General features: G+C 33.2%; 1 protein-coding gene across 5 annotated transcripts in view; it reads right to left on the bottom strand.

The window, feature by feature from the left end:
• The window catches only part of Dab (DAB adaptor protein), a 73562-nt gene that overhangs the window by 13304 nt on the left and 47677 nt on the right, over positions 1-12581 (bottom strand). For all 5 annotated transcript variants that reach the window (XR_012755817.1, XR_012755818.1, XM_075361226.1 and 2 more), the window contains 2 exons: positions 7142-7639; positions 1240-5350 (listed from right to left, as the gene is read on the bottom strand). Coding sequence is in view for 3 of the 5 variants with exons in the window: in XM_075361226.1 (XP_075217341.1) it covers positions 1274-5350; positions 7142-7639 (4575 nt within the window). In the remaining 2 variants the exon portion in view is untranslated. The remainder of the gene's footprint in view (positions 1-1239; positions 5351-7141; positions 7640-12581) is intronic.

Below are 12581 nucleotides of genomic sequence, written 5' to 3' on the forward strand. Positions count from 1 at the left end.
TTTTTTTAATAGTTGAATTTTTGTTATCAATGGCATACCACATTTAAAAAATGTCAAATGGTTTTTAAATCAAATGATAATTTAAGGTGGGAACAATATAAAAACTTTATTAAAATTTGTATTAGCTTTCAGATACTGCTACTAGGAGTGCTGAGTGCATTATATGAACTGCTGGATCTGATTCTGGTGTTTGGGTTGTCTTAGAGAATTTTTATTAGTTACGTGTTTAAAGAATACATGCGATTAAAACTGTATTTTTCATGAAGAATTACATTCTTATATGTTAGACATATTTGAATTAAACACGAAAAACTTATTAAAACAATATTATTAATGAACAAATGCATTTGAATTATACAGACTCTAAATCCATCCCCAACACTGCTAGTCAGCTGGATGTTTCTGAAACACCTTGATCTGAGCAGATGCTTGCACAAACTCAAAAAAAGGGTTTGTAAATTAACATTAAAGTAGCTATTAGTAGTGCCTTCAGTTGCAACATCAAAATATAATTAAATTTTGATGAAAGAAGTGGACCATAAGCTTTAATACTAGGTTATAAAAATAATACCTTTTTGTTAATGTTTAACAGATCTCTTTGCTTTCTATACTAGCAACAATTTATATACTAGCATAAATTTGATTTGGTTTTTGTTGATTAATTATCTTACTTTTATACTTGCATTTTTCACAAAAAATAAAATATAACAAAGTTTATTTCTTTAAAATAAAATCTTAAAATTTTACAATGCAATGACAATGGTAATAAAAATAAACAAGAAAAAAACGACTTGAGGGTGACATTTCTTACTTTAAAAATTTCTTTAAGACTATCAAGAAACTGTAAACAGTGAAGACAGAAATACAGCACCTCAACAGATGAAAACTTATCAAGCTTAATATGATAACTGAGAGAGAACTTTATGAACTCAGTTAACAGATAGGACAGCAACTACTACAATAAGCTACTTTCACTACTGAATGGTAATTTTTTTTATAAAAAATAAAAATAAAAGCTTTTTTAGGTATGAATTACACTCATAAATTAAGTCCTACATATATATATTGACACTTCGTAATGGTTGGTATGGTAAGTAGTGCATTCTGGGTTAAAAAACTGAATTTAGATTTAATGTAAGCAGTAGAAAAAATATAAGCACATTTTTTAACACCATGATATTAATCTACCAAAATTCAGACAACAAAACAAAAATGTGTAATAATTATTACACTTATTACCTTTCATTTGAAAGAAGATTCAAGCACCAAATTATCATTTTCTTTCTTCATCAAAGAAAACTGAAGTAGTATTTTCAAAGTTAAAGGCATTAAAAGCTTCAGCCCATTTGAAAGGATCCTGATTGTTGGACTTTGGTTTTTCTTCTTTGGTAGAGCGAGGCAAAGTAGATGATTCCGAACTAAAAAACTCATCATCATCAAAAGGATCACTATTACGAGCAAATATATTTACGGATTCAGACTTTCTAAGACTTGAAGAAGAATCTGTCCTTCTCAAATTTGAAACACGAAACTTTAATTCACCAGCCTGCCGTCGCCTAACTGAATCATTAGATGGTGATTCTGCTTCACTTCCTTGACGTCTTTTTAACATTTCACTAGTTGGCGAATCAGACTCACCAAATTTATTTTCACTAATCTGACGTTTTTCAATATTCCGCCTACCTGTCATATCTCCTGATGGAGATATAGTTTCAGTTCCTTTTAAATCACCTCCTTCCTTGGTGCGCTTATCACTAATTCTTTTAGACACACCCTCACTAAGTGGTGATACAGATTCAACTGACTGACTTAAATCCCCGTTTAAGTTCCTACCTTTACGCAAACTGATAGCAAATTCACCTACTTGTTTTTCACTTTTCAGTCTATTACTTTCTGGAACAAAAACATCATCATTTGACTTTAGATCATCTCTACTACCTCTTTTATCACTAACATCACTTGATACGCTCCTACCACTGTAACGTCTAGTTTCCGGAGGTGTAAAATCATCTTCAAAGGGTGACTGCCTATGACTACCTTTTGGTGTAATTGGTTTTCCTTCCTGCGGAGTTCTTGATAAAAATTCATGACTCTTCTGTGATGTACTCTCAGAAAATTGACTACATTCTTTTCTCTTAAAAAAATAATCAGGGGAAGATTGTGGTTTACTCTGTACAGGTGAATGTTTAATATAATGTTCAGATGCATCTGACCCAGGGCTTTTAGAATCATTTGGGAATTGAAAACTATGCGATGAAAAATCATCTTCAAATGGTGATGTTTGGCCATGCTTTCTATATCTTGCAGCACGCAGTGTTTGACTTTTACGAGAATCATTACGTGAATATCGATAACCTTCCTCTTCACTGTCATGTCTGCCAGAATGGCGAGCCCATGCTTGTTTTCTGGTCTGACACCTTGGAGAATCTTCTTCCCCTTGCTCACTGTCTTCCCATGGTGATTCATGTGATCTATCTCGATAATACTGATAATTCCTTCTGCCTTGTTCTCTGTAATCTCTGCTTCGAGAATATCCCTGATCCTCCCATCTTCGATCCCTATGTCTCCTGTCTCTGTAATTCCTTCTTGAGTATTTATCATCATCCTCCCAATTAAGAGATTCTCTGCTACTTCTTCTATCGCTTTCTCCACCCCATGGTGAAGGTCTCCGTTTTCTTCTCTCTTCATCCCAAGATGATCCCCTATGTTTTGGTCGATAATCATCCACCCATCTTGAATCTTCCCATTGACTTTCTCTATCTTCATCTTCCCATGGAGAAGGATCTCTAGATGTTTTTCTCCATGGTGAAACTCTTCTTCGTCTTCCTCTTCTTTGTGTATGATATGGAACAGGCGGTGGTTCATCATAAAGTGAATCACCATCACTCCATCCATTTTCTCTCCATGGAGGCTCATCCCAAGAACTGTGTTGACTTCTCCATCCTTCTTCAGATTCTTCATCTTCATCCCAATCATCTTGTGAAACTTTATGTTTTCTACTCTTTCTTACTTTTCGTTCTGGTCGTTGTTCTCGCCAATACATTTCCTTATTTAAATCTTTACTATCAACTGACCAAGGAGAAACATTGCCTTCACTTGTTTTTTCAACAGCATTATCAAATTTGGCCCAACCTTCAACAAGACTGCTTATAGTCATTGTCTGTTTGTTTATTTGGTCTTTTTGATCTTCTATCAGATCTTCTTTTAGCGATGGTAATGAGCCCGTTTCAATTTGGTGCACAGGTGAATCAGACACATCAATACTTTCATTTGACTCAGCAACAGTAGGTAATGTGAGTTCCATTTCGCCCATAACTTCTTCAGGTACTTCATCTTCATCTCCTTCAAGAGCACTCACATCTTCTTCCATGATAGTTGTCTCCAATATGGACTGAGGTTCTTTCATAGTAGCTGTAGGTGATTCTGTGCTTTCGCTATGCTGCCTTGATGGGGATCCATCTGCTTCAGCTTCTTCTTCATCTTCATCTTCTGCTCCTTTAGAATCTTCATTATTTTCTTCTTCTGTTATTAAATCATCCAAACTTATTTCTCTCAATGCAGCATACCTATCTTCAGTTACTGATTTTACAGAAGCATTATCAGTAACCCCTTCTGAACTATTCTGTGGAAAATCCCCATCATTTGTAACATTATTTATAACTTTCTCTTCCTCTTCCTTTTTCTCATTATTTTCAGCACAGACTGGTTCTGATTTTTGTTCTTCAGTCTCCTCTACCTCATCTAAAGTTTTACTCTTAGTTTCAGCTTCACTCTTTTCTTGTTCAAGTAGTTCTCTAAATACGGCATACTTATCAAATAATGATTCTTCTTGAGTATTTACAGTCTCATCTCTCTGAATATTAAAATGGGTGTCAAATTCAGCTTTGAATGGAGCCATGTCTTCTTCTATTGATTCTCTTAAGGCTGAATACTGTTCACTTTTTAATAGATTTGCTCTAATTTTGGCCCCTTCTTCATTTGTTTTATTTTCATTTTCAGAAGTAATTGTCTGTAAACATTTAGTTAATTCCTGTAGAGTCATTTTTGATAAAGAAGTAGGTGACATGCCTAATGTTGCTGCTAGATCACTAAAACCAGTCTTTGTTAGTTGACTTAAAGTAATATCAAGGGAACAAGTTGTTTGGGGTAATTTTGAACCAGTATTATTACCGCTAGATATATCAGTTGATTCAAATGGTCTAAGTGATTCAGATTTTGGTGAAGTGCCTTTTTTAATTGGTGGAGGAAGTAAAGGAAAAGGAGTTAAATAATATTCTGTTTCTGATGTTGGAGCATGTTTAGTAGGTCTCTGAGGTGCTGAAGCATCACCCTCTCCTCCAAGACGAGGTCTTCTAGCTGGAACAGGTAATGGTGGACTTTTTAAGTCTAACATAGCAGCATTAGATGTTTCATAATTCTCAATATAATCATAATCATAATGAGGCGGTTTAAATGGCGGCTTCATGTTTGTCATCATAGCTATTTGACGTTTAGGAGGTAATGGTGGTGGTTTGATGGCAGGTGTACTAGAACTCGGTCGAGGGGGTGGATCTGGAGCAGATTCCAGAAAACCAACAGTAGGAGGAGATGTAGTGGCACCACAATTTCTTAATGTTACTCCCTCCATGACTGGTGAATTGCTTCTATCAAAAGCTGAATCAACTGTAGTCTGCTTTGAAATTCTTGACCGAGATTTCTGTTTAGGACTAGGAAGTTTTACTAATGAACCGGTTCTGCTATATCGATTTCTACTCCTAGGACTAGTTGAATTCTGTTTTTCAGGAGGTAAAGAAACTCTTAGTGGTCCATGAAGTGAAGAGCTATCGCTAGTTTCTGATGTAGGCAAAGGTGACTTCCTATTTTTAGATTCAACAGAAATGCTATCGGCAATTTCCACATCATTTTGTTGAGTAAATGTTGTAAAATCAGCAAAACATGTATCAAATGGATCCTGGTTTTCAGATATATTGGGGAAAAATGCTCTTGAAAAGTTCGATTCAGCAAATGGATCGGTTTTATCAAAAGGATCATCTCCAAATGGATCTGATGATATAGTAACTGGAAATAATGGATCTTGCTTTGGGGGAGTCTCACCAATTCCATTAAGAGTACCAGTGGTATCATTATCAAAGGTCGCTTGAAACAAAGGTGGATTAGTTTCTTTTGGAGCTTCACACACTAAATCCTTTAACACTTTTTTTGGTGGATTCTTTAATTCTTGAAAAAAGTCCTTTTTATCAATGTAAGGTTTACTGCGACCAGTTCCCAATGGATCCAGTTCTGTGAAAACATCAAATTGGTCCTTTGATGAAGTTGATTCTTCCTTAACTGTCTCAGTATCAGGTAACACCTAAAAGAAGCACAATAGAAAATTAGTAAAAAAAAAAATGTATGCAAATTAACTAAACTAGCCAGTATGTCTTTCTCATTATTAAATCTAAGATGGGTGAGCAAAAGAAACTGTCAAAACATCGTCTTGACAGTAGAGTTTATTAATTTATTTACAATAACTATTAATCAGTTATGCGACATATATTACTATTTTTAATTATGCCACATTTATTATTGGTGTACACAAATATGACCATCATACACTGTAAAAAATTAATCTTACTAGAAACTAAGAGTAACTCAATAAGAATAATGAGATCTCATTCTTTAATATATGTACACAAATATGCATTAAATTAGTTACATATAACATTAATATTAAAAGTAGATAACAATAAATTGTCTATAATATAAGTTTAAAAATGTAAGATGTTTAAAAAACTGTGTTGTCACAGGGTATGTTTTACATAAATATTATTGATTTAGACAGAAAATTATAATGATATAAAAGTAAAATAACGACAAATTTTGCCATCATTGTTAGTCTTCCTTTTTTGCAAATCATTCTTCAAGATCTCTTCAACCATTCTTAAAAATTTCAATGCAATTGCAAAGCTCTTTCAGTTGGTATTTCTTTTTTATCTTTACTATGAACTAGTCAGAAGCCACAGAAGCGTGATGCTTTAATTTTTCCTGATTTTCTATCAAAGTACAATTAAATACACTTCAAATGATTGTGATAATGAACTTGTAACAATGAACTGCAGCTGAGGAATATTTATATCGTTATTAAACATAAATTGAATATATCAAAGTTTTTATTCCAACCACCAGACACATAGTTCTTGTAATGTATGGAGAAAGTCCTAGTTTAAACAAATGTAAATATCTATCCTTGGCTTTTTGTCAGATGAAAAACATATCTTGCCATCATTTCTTAGTCGTTGATTAGTTGATTTTTGTATGCTATTGTGGGAGTAAGTTTGGTGGTATAATAAATAAACTGCACATTGGCGTTCAAAACATAAGAATAAAACATAGTATAACCTAATACACTAGTACAATAAAGTGTTATTAGTATAACATGAAAAGAACAGCATAATGTTGTAATGAACTGATGTAGTTCATGTATGAATAATGACTATAAAACTTCTTCTTTAAACTTCTTTTAAAGCAAATTTTAAAATAAATAACTATTAAGTAAGAACAAAGTTTACTATAAACATGTGCAAATATAGAACATAAGTTCATGAACAGCAGTATAAATTATTACAAGCACAAATTCTGGACAATGGCCTATTCAAGACAACCCAGTTCATCAGTCAGATGAGCAAATGACTGATGTTCATCAGTCAATAGTTAGCAAATTTACTAAATCAATTATTATGAAAGATGATGTGATATATAATATATAAATTAATTTTTAAAAAACATGTGAAAATGTAACGGCGTTAACAGTACAAAACAATTAATGAAGAAATCAAGTTTAGTAAAGAGTAGCTCAGTTACTCTACATTAAACATATTTTTCTAACTGATAAATGTAATTGAAAAAAAAATTAGCAAAATAATATTAAGTAAATTAAATTGTAAAAAAATTATTCTCAAACGATCAGAAAAATAATCAAAAACTGAAGCAAGAATTAACTATAAAAATAAAGAGGTCTCAGAGAAAAAGGGTTTCGTAGTATCAATGCAAATAAAGGTAAACATCAAAATTACTATATGATTAAGTTTACTGAACACTTCATTCATATAACACACTTTGTCACTTGGTAACAGAACAGATATCAGCAATAGTAACATCTTACCTTTGGAGGTGGAGTAGCAGGTGCTGGTGCAGGAGGAATAGTTGTTGATGAGGTAGGTGGTAAATTTGATTCATCAAACAAACTATCGGTATCCTGATTGAACCAACTCTTATTTGAAACAGAACTAGAACCAGCTGTCAATGTAGAAACAGATGGCAGAGCTGCTGAAGCTGGTGTCACAGTAGTAGTGGTAGATGAAGCAGCAGAAGTGGAAGTTGCTGAAGATGTGGAAGACTTAGTGGGTGGCGGTGGTAACTTTGCAGTAACAGGAGGTGGAGCGAATGAATCACCAAATGGATCAGAAGGAGTAATTCGTTCCATTTGAGATATTCCTTGTTGTATACTATTTAATTCCAATTCTAAATCTAAAAGATCAGCAATTGCCTCTGAAGTGCCTTCAGAACGCTCTTTATCACCAGTCTTCCTAGTTGCAGTACTATCTTTAACAGTATTTGAGTCCTCAGAAATAGTTCTCATTTTAGTTGAATCAGGAGCCACCTTGAAATGAACATGCTTTCTTTTAAAATCTTAACGATTCACATTAAGTTGCTAAAATAATATCAATAAACATAAGAAACTAATTGAAAGCGACACAGTAACAAATGATTTGTTACTTAAAAAAAAAAAAATTCATGGAACAATTGCTGATGACGTAGATGATAAATTTTATTTATCAAGTGAACCATCAGCAGCCTGGTTGAATAACTCTTATTGAAGATAAAAAAAGAATTAGTTTATTTGTTCCTAGACAAATTTCAATAACTATTTAATTTTCTATTTATTTATCCTGAACTAGACACCTATTTCAGTTTTTTAAAAATCGGCATCAATAGTAGCAAAAGAATTAAGAATAAATATGAATAAAAAAAACAATTAAAAATTAATATAAAAATAAACAAAAATTATGGGTGCTCAAAAAACCAGACAACTTTGTGGCTATTACATAGAGCGACTCAGGAGGTAAGAGGAATAATTTGGGAACATTCTAGAGCTTGAAACAAGGAAAAAAGTTCATACAAAACGTGTCTGAAAACACTTAATTATTGAGTTTCAGCTAGTGAAAAATTGTGCCCGAACTTCAGTTTCCCCAGGGAGATGAATAAAACTTAACAGAAAAATATTATGAATATATAAAAATTAAAAACCCCTGCATTTTGTACTATAAATCTAACCTTTGACCTTTGAAAAATTAGGCTGGCAATACCAACTGTATGCTTTGTGAGAATGGTACACTTCTCAGTACTGATGTTTCATCTAAAAGTCAACTGGTACATGTTGATGAAAAGGAAAAAAAATCATTCTTCATGTAATACAACTTAGTCCTACAATGAGCAGAAGAAGAATTTTACACAACTCAACATTTCTCAAAGTACAGTATGGAGAACATTACATGCTCATAAGCTGCATCCTTATCATGTTCAGAAAGTTCCATACCTCCGTGCCAGATAACTGCAGTTTTGTTAATGGGTTAACAATTATTACCTCTTAATTCATACTATTTTTGGACAAAGCCACTTTTATCCATAATGGCATAAACAAACAATACACAGAATTCACATAAGTGGTCTGAAGAAAACCCTGATACTGTAGTTGAATCAAATTTCCAGCAACAATTTCCAATGAATGTTTGATGTGGTACGAACTGATAACCAATTAATAGGTTAATAGGCCCTTTCATACTAGAAAAACATGTCATGTTATTACGTAAATTTTCTCCATCTATGAATCATGACACCTTGCCAATGGTGAGGGGGCTTGAGTGCTCAGTGATACAGAGTAGCTAGACCAAAGATGTAACCATATCGGAGAGTTATCTATTGAAAGCCAAACTAAGGAATGATTCCTGAAAGAGGGCAGCAGCTCTTTCAAAAGTTGTTAAGGGCGTAGGTCAGGAGAACTTAAATGGCCATATCAACATTACTCAATCTTTTGAATAATGTGCAGCTGAAAGCAATGCAAGCCTAGAGCTGTTTTTTTCCCAAGAAACTATAGCTCTCTGCATTTTCATGTAACAAAGATGGAGGTGCCTTCCTTGGTAAAATATTTTGAAGGTAACTAGTCCCCCGTTCAGATCTCTGGGTGGGCACTACTAAGCAAGGGGTTAGCAGAAAATTAAAAAATAACATTCTATGAGTCAGAGCGTGAAATGTTAGAAGTCTAAAAAAGAATGGTAGGTTAGAAAATTTAAAGAGGGAAATGGATAAGTTAAATGTAGATGTAGTAGGAATTAGTGAGGTTTGGAGGGAAGAGGAAAACAACTTTTGGTCAGGTGATTTTAGGATAATTAACTCAGCTTCGAGTAAAGGGTAGGCGTAAGTAGGTTTCATAATGAACAAGAAGATAGGGAAGAGAGTAGAGTATTTCAAAATGCAAAGATATAGAATCATTATAATCAGGATAAAATCAAAACCTAAGCCAATGATGATTGTTAACGTCTATATGCAAATGCATAAAAGTACCCATGATGATGATGATGATGAGGTAGAGATGTGTATAATAAGAAATTGACGAAGCAAATAAACACATAAAGGGGATGAAAATTTAAAAATAGTTGGAGATTGTAATGCAAGCATTGGGAAGGGCAAGGAAGAAAATATTGTGGGTGAATACAGGCTGGATAAAAGGAATGAAAGAAGGAATCGACCTTTTGAGTTTTGCACAAAGTATAACTTAGTAATTGCCAACACCCACTTTAAAAATCATAACAGAAGAATATAAACATGGAAAAAGCCGGGCGATAATGTAAGGTAGCAGATAGATTATAATATGGTGAAACAAAGATTTAGAAATCAACTCATCGACTGCAAAACTTATCCTGGAGCAGACATGATAGCGATCATAATTTAGTGATAATGAAATGTAGATTGGGGTTTAAAAACTTGAAGAAAAGGTGTCAGATGAATCGGTGGAATTTAGAGAAGCTTGAGGAAGAGGAGGTAAAGAAGATTTTTGAGGAGGACATCGCAAGAGGTCTGAGTAAAAAAGATAAGGTAGAAAATGTAGAAGAAGAATGGGAGAATGTTAAAAAGGAAATTCTTAAATCAGCAGAAGCAAACTTAGGCGAAATAAAGAGAACTGGTAGAAAACCTTGGGTTTCAGACGATATATTGCAGCTGATGGATGAACGTAGCAAATATAAGAATGATAGTGATGAAGAAAATAAAAAGAACTATCGGCAATTAAGAAATGCTATAAACAGGAAGTGCAAACTGGCGAAAGAAGAGTGGATTAAAGAAACGTGTTCAGAAATGGAAAGAGAAATGAACATTGGTAAAATAGACTGAGCATACAGGAAAGTTAAGGAAAATTTTGGGGTACATAAATTAAAATCTAATAATGTGTTAAACAAAGATGGTACACCAATATATAATACGAAAGGTAAAGTCGATAGATGGGTGGAATATATTGAAGAGTTATACGGAGGAAATGAATTAGAAATTGGTGTTATAGAGGAAGAAGAGGAGATCAGAGAGGATGAAAAGGAAGATACAATACCGAGATCTAAATTTAAGAGAACATTAAAAGATTTGAATGGCAGAAAGGCTCCTGTGAGAGACGAGATAGCTACAGAATTACTGCACAGTGCAGGTGAAGAAGTGAAAGATAGATAATATATATTGGTGAGTAGTATTTACGAAAAAAAGGGAAGTTCCATCAGACTTCAAAAAGAGTGTTATTGTCATGATACCAAAGAAAGTAGGAGCAGATAAACATGAATACAGAAAAACTAGCTTAACTACTACTACTACTACATCAAAAATCTTAACTAGAACTATGTACAGAAGAATTGAAAGGAGAGTGGAAGAAGTGTTAGGAGAAGACCAATTTGGTTTCAGTAAAAGTATAGTGACAAGGGAAGCAATTTTAGTGCTCAGATTAATAGTAGAAGGAAGATTAAAGAAAAACAGACCAACATATTTGGCATTTATAGACCTAGAAAAGGCTTTCAATAACGCTGGAATAACGACTGGAATAAAATGTTCAGCATTTTAAAAAAATTAGGGTTCAAATACAGAGATAGAAGAACAATTGCTAACATGTACAGGAACCAAACAGCAACAGTAATAATCAAGGAACATAAGAAAGAAGCCATAATAAAAAAGGGAGTCCGACAAGGATGTTCCCTATCTCCGTTACTTTTTAATTTTTACATAGAAATAGCAGTTAAAGATGTTAAAGAACAACTTAGATCCAGTAACAGTGCAAGGTGAAAAGAAAAAGATGTTACGATTTTCCATTGATATAGTAATTCTTACTGAGTAAAAAAGATTTAGAAGAAACAGTGAATGGCATGGATGAAGTCCTACACAAGAACTACCGCATAAAAATAAACAGAACAAAACGAAAGTAATGAAATGTAGTAGAAATAACAAAGATGGACCCCTGAATATAAAAATAGGAAGAAAAAAGATTACGGAGGTAGAAGAATTTTGTTATTTGGGGTAGAATTACTAAAGATGGACAAAGGAGGGGCGATACAAAATGCAAAATAACACAAGCGTAACGAGCTTTCATTCAAAAATATAATTTGCTTACATCAAAAATTAATTTAAATATCAGGAAAACATTTCTGAAAGTATATATTTGGAGTGTAGCTTTATATGGAAGTGAAACTTTGATGAGCAGCGTACTTGGGAAGAAAAGATTAGAAACTTTTGAAATGTGGTGCTATGGGAGAATGTTAAAAATCAGATAGGTGGATAAAGTGACAAATGAAGAGGTGTTGCGGCAAATTGATGAGGAGAGAGAAGCATTTGGAAAGAAATAATTAAAAGAAGAGACAGACTTATAGGTCACATATTAAGGTATCCTAGAATAGTTGATTTAATATTGGAGGGACGTGTAGATGGGAAAATTGTGCAGGTAGGCAATTTTTGGAATATGTAAAACAAATTATTAGGGATGTATGATGTAAGGGGTATACCGAAATGAAACAATGAACACTAAATATGGAAGCTTGGAGAGCTGCAACAAACAAGTGAAATGACTGAAGACAAAAAAAAACATAAATTTTCTCAGAATTAAATTCTCTACAAGTCATGATAATAAATGTTATGCATTTAACAAAGTTGCTGTACTTCAAACCTAAAAAAAACTGTTTCTCATTACCAAATTTCTCAGTTTTATATTGGATGTTATGAAAACTATGAGAGATAAAATTCTGGGGAACCTGTTTTATTTGATTTTTCAGATCAAAAGTATAAGAAACTATCAAGTTTACCCCTTATATAAGCCATAAAAATTTCAGTATGACCTCATTTCACCCAGGAACTGAAATCCGGGTGAAATTTTTCACTAGCCATAACTCATTAACAAAGCATTTTTGGACGTATATACATATGAACATATAAACTTTGTTCCTTATTTCAAGCTCTACAGTAGCTCCCCAGTTAATTCTCTTTCCTTCTGAATCACCTGTATATACATACATACTTTGTTA

Source organism: Lycorma delicatula, chromosome 3, assembly GCF_047948215.1.
Source record: "Lycorma delicatula isolate Av1 chromosome 3, ASM4794821v1, whole genome shotgun sequence".
In the NCBI taxonomy this organism is placed as follows: Eukaryota; Metazoa; Arthropoda; class Insecta; order Hemiptera; family Fulgoridae; genus Lycorma; species Lycorma delicatula.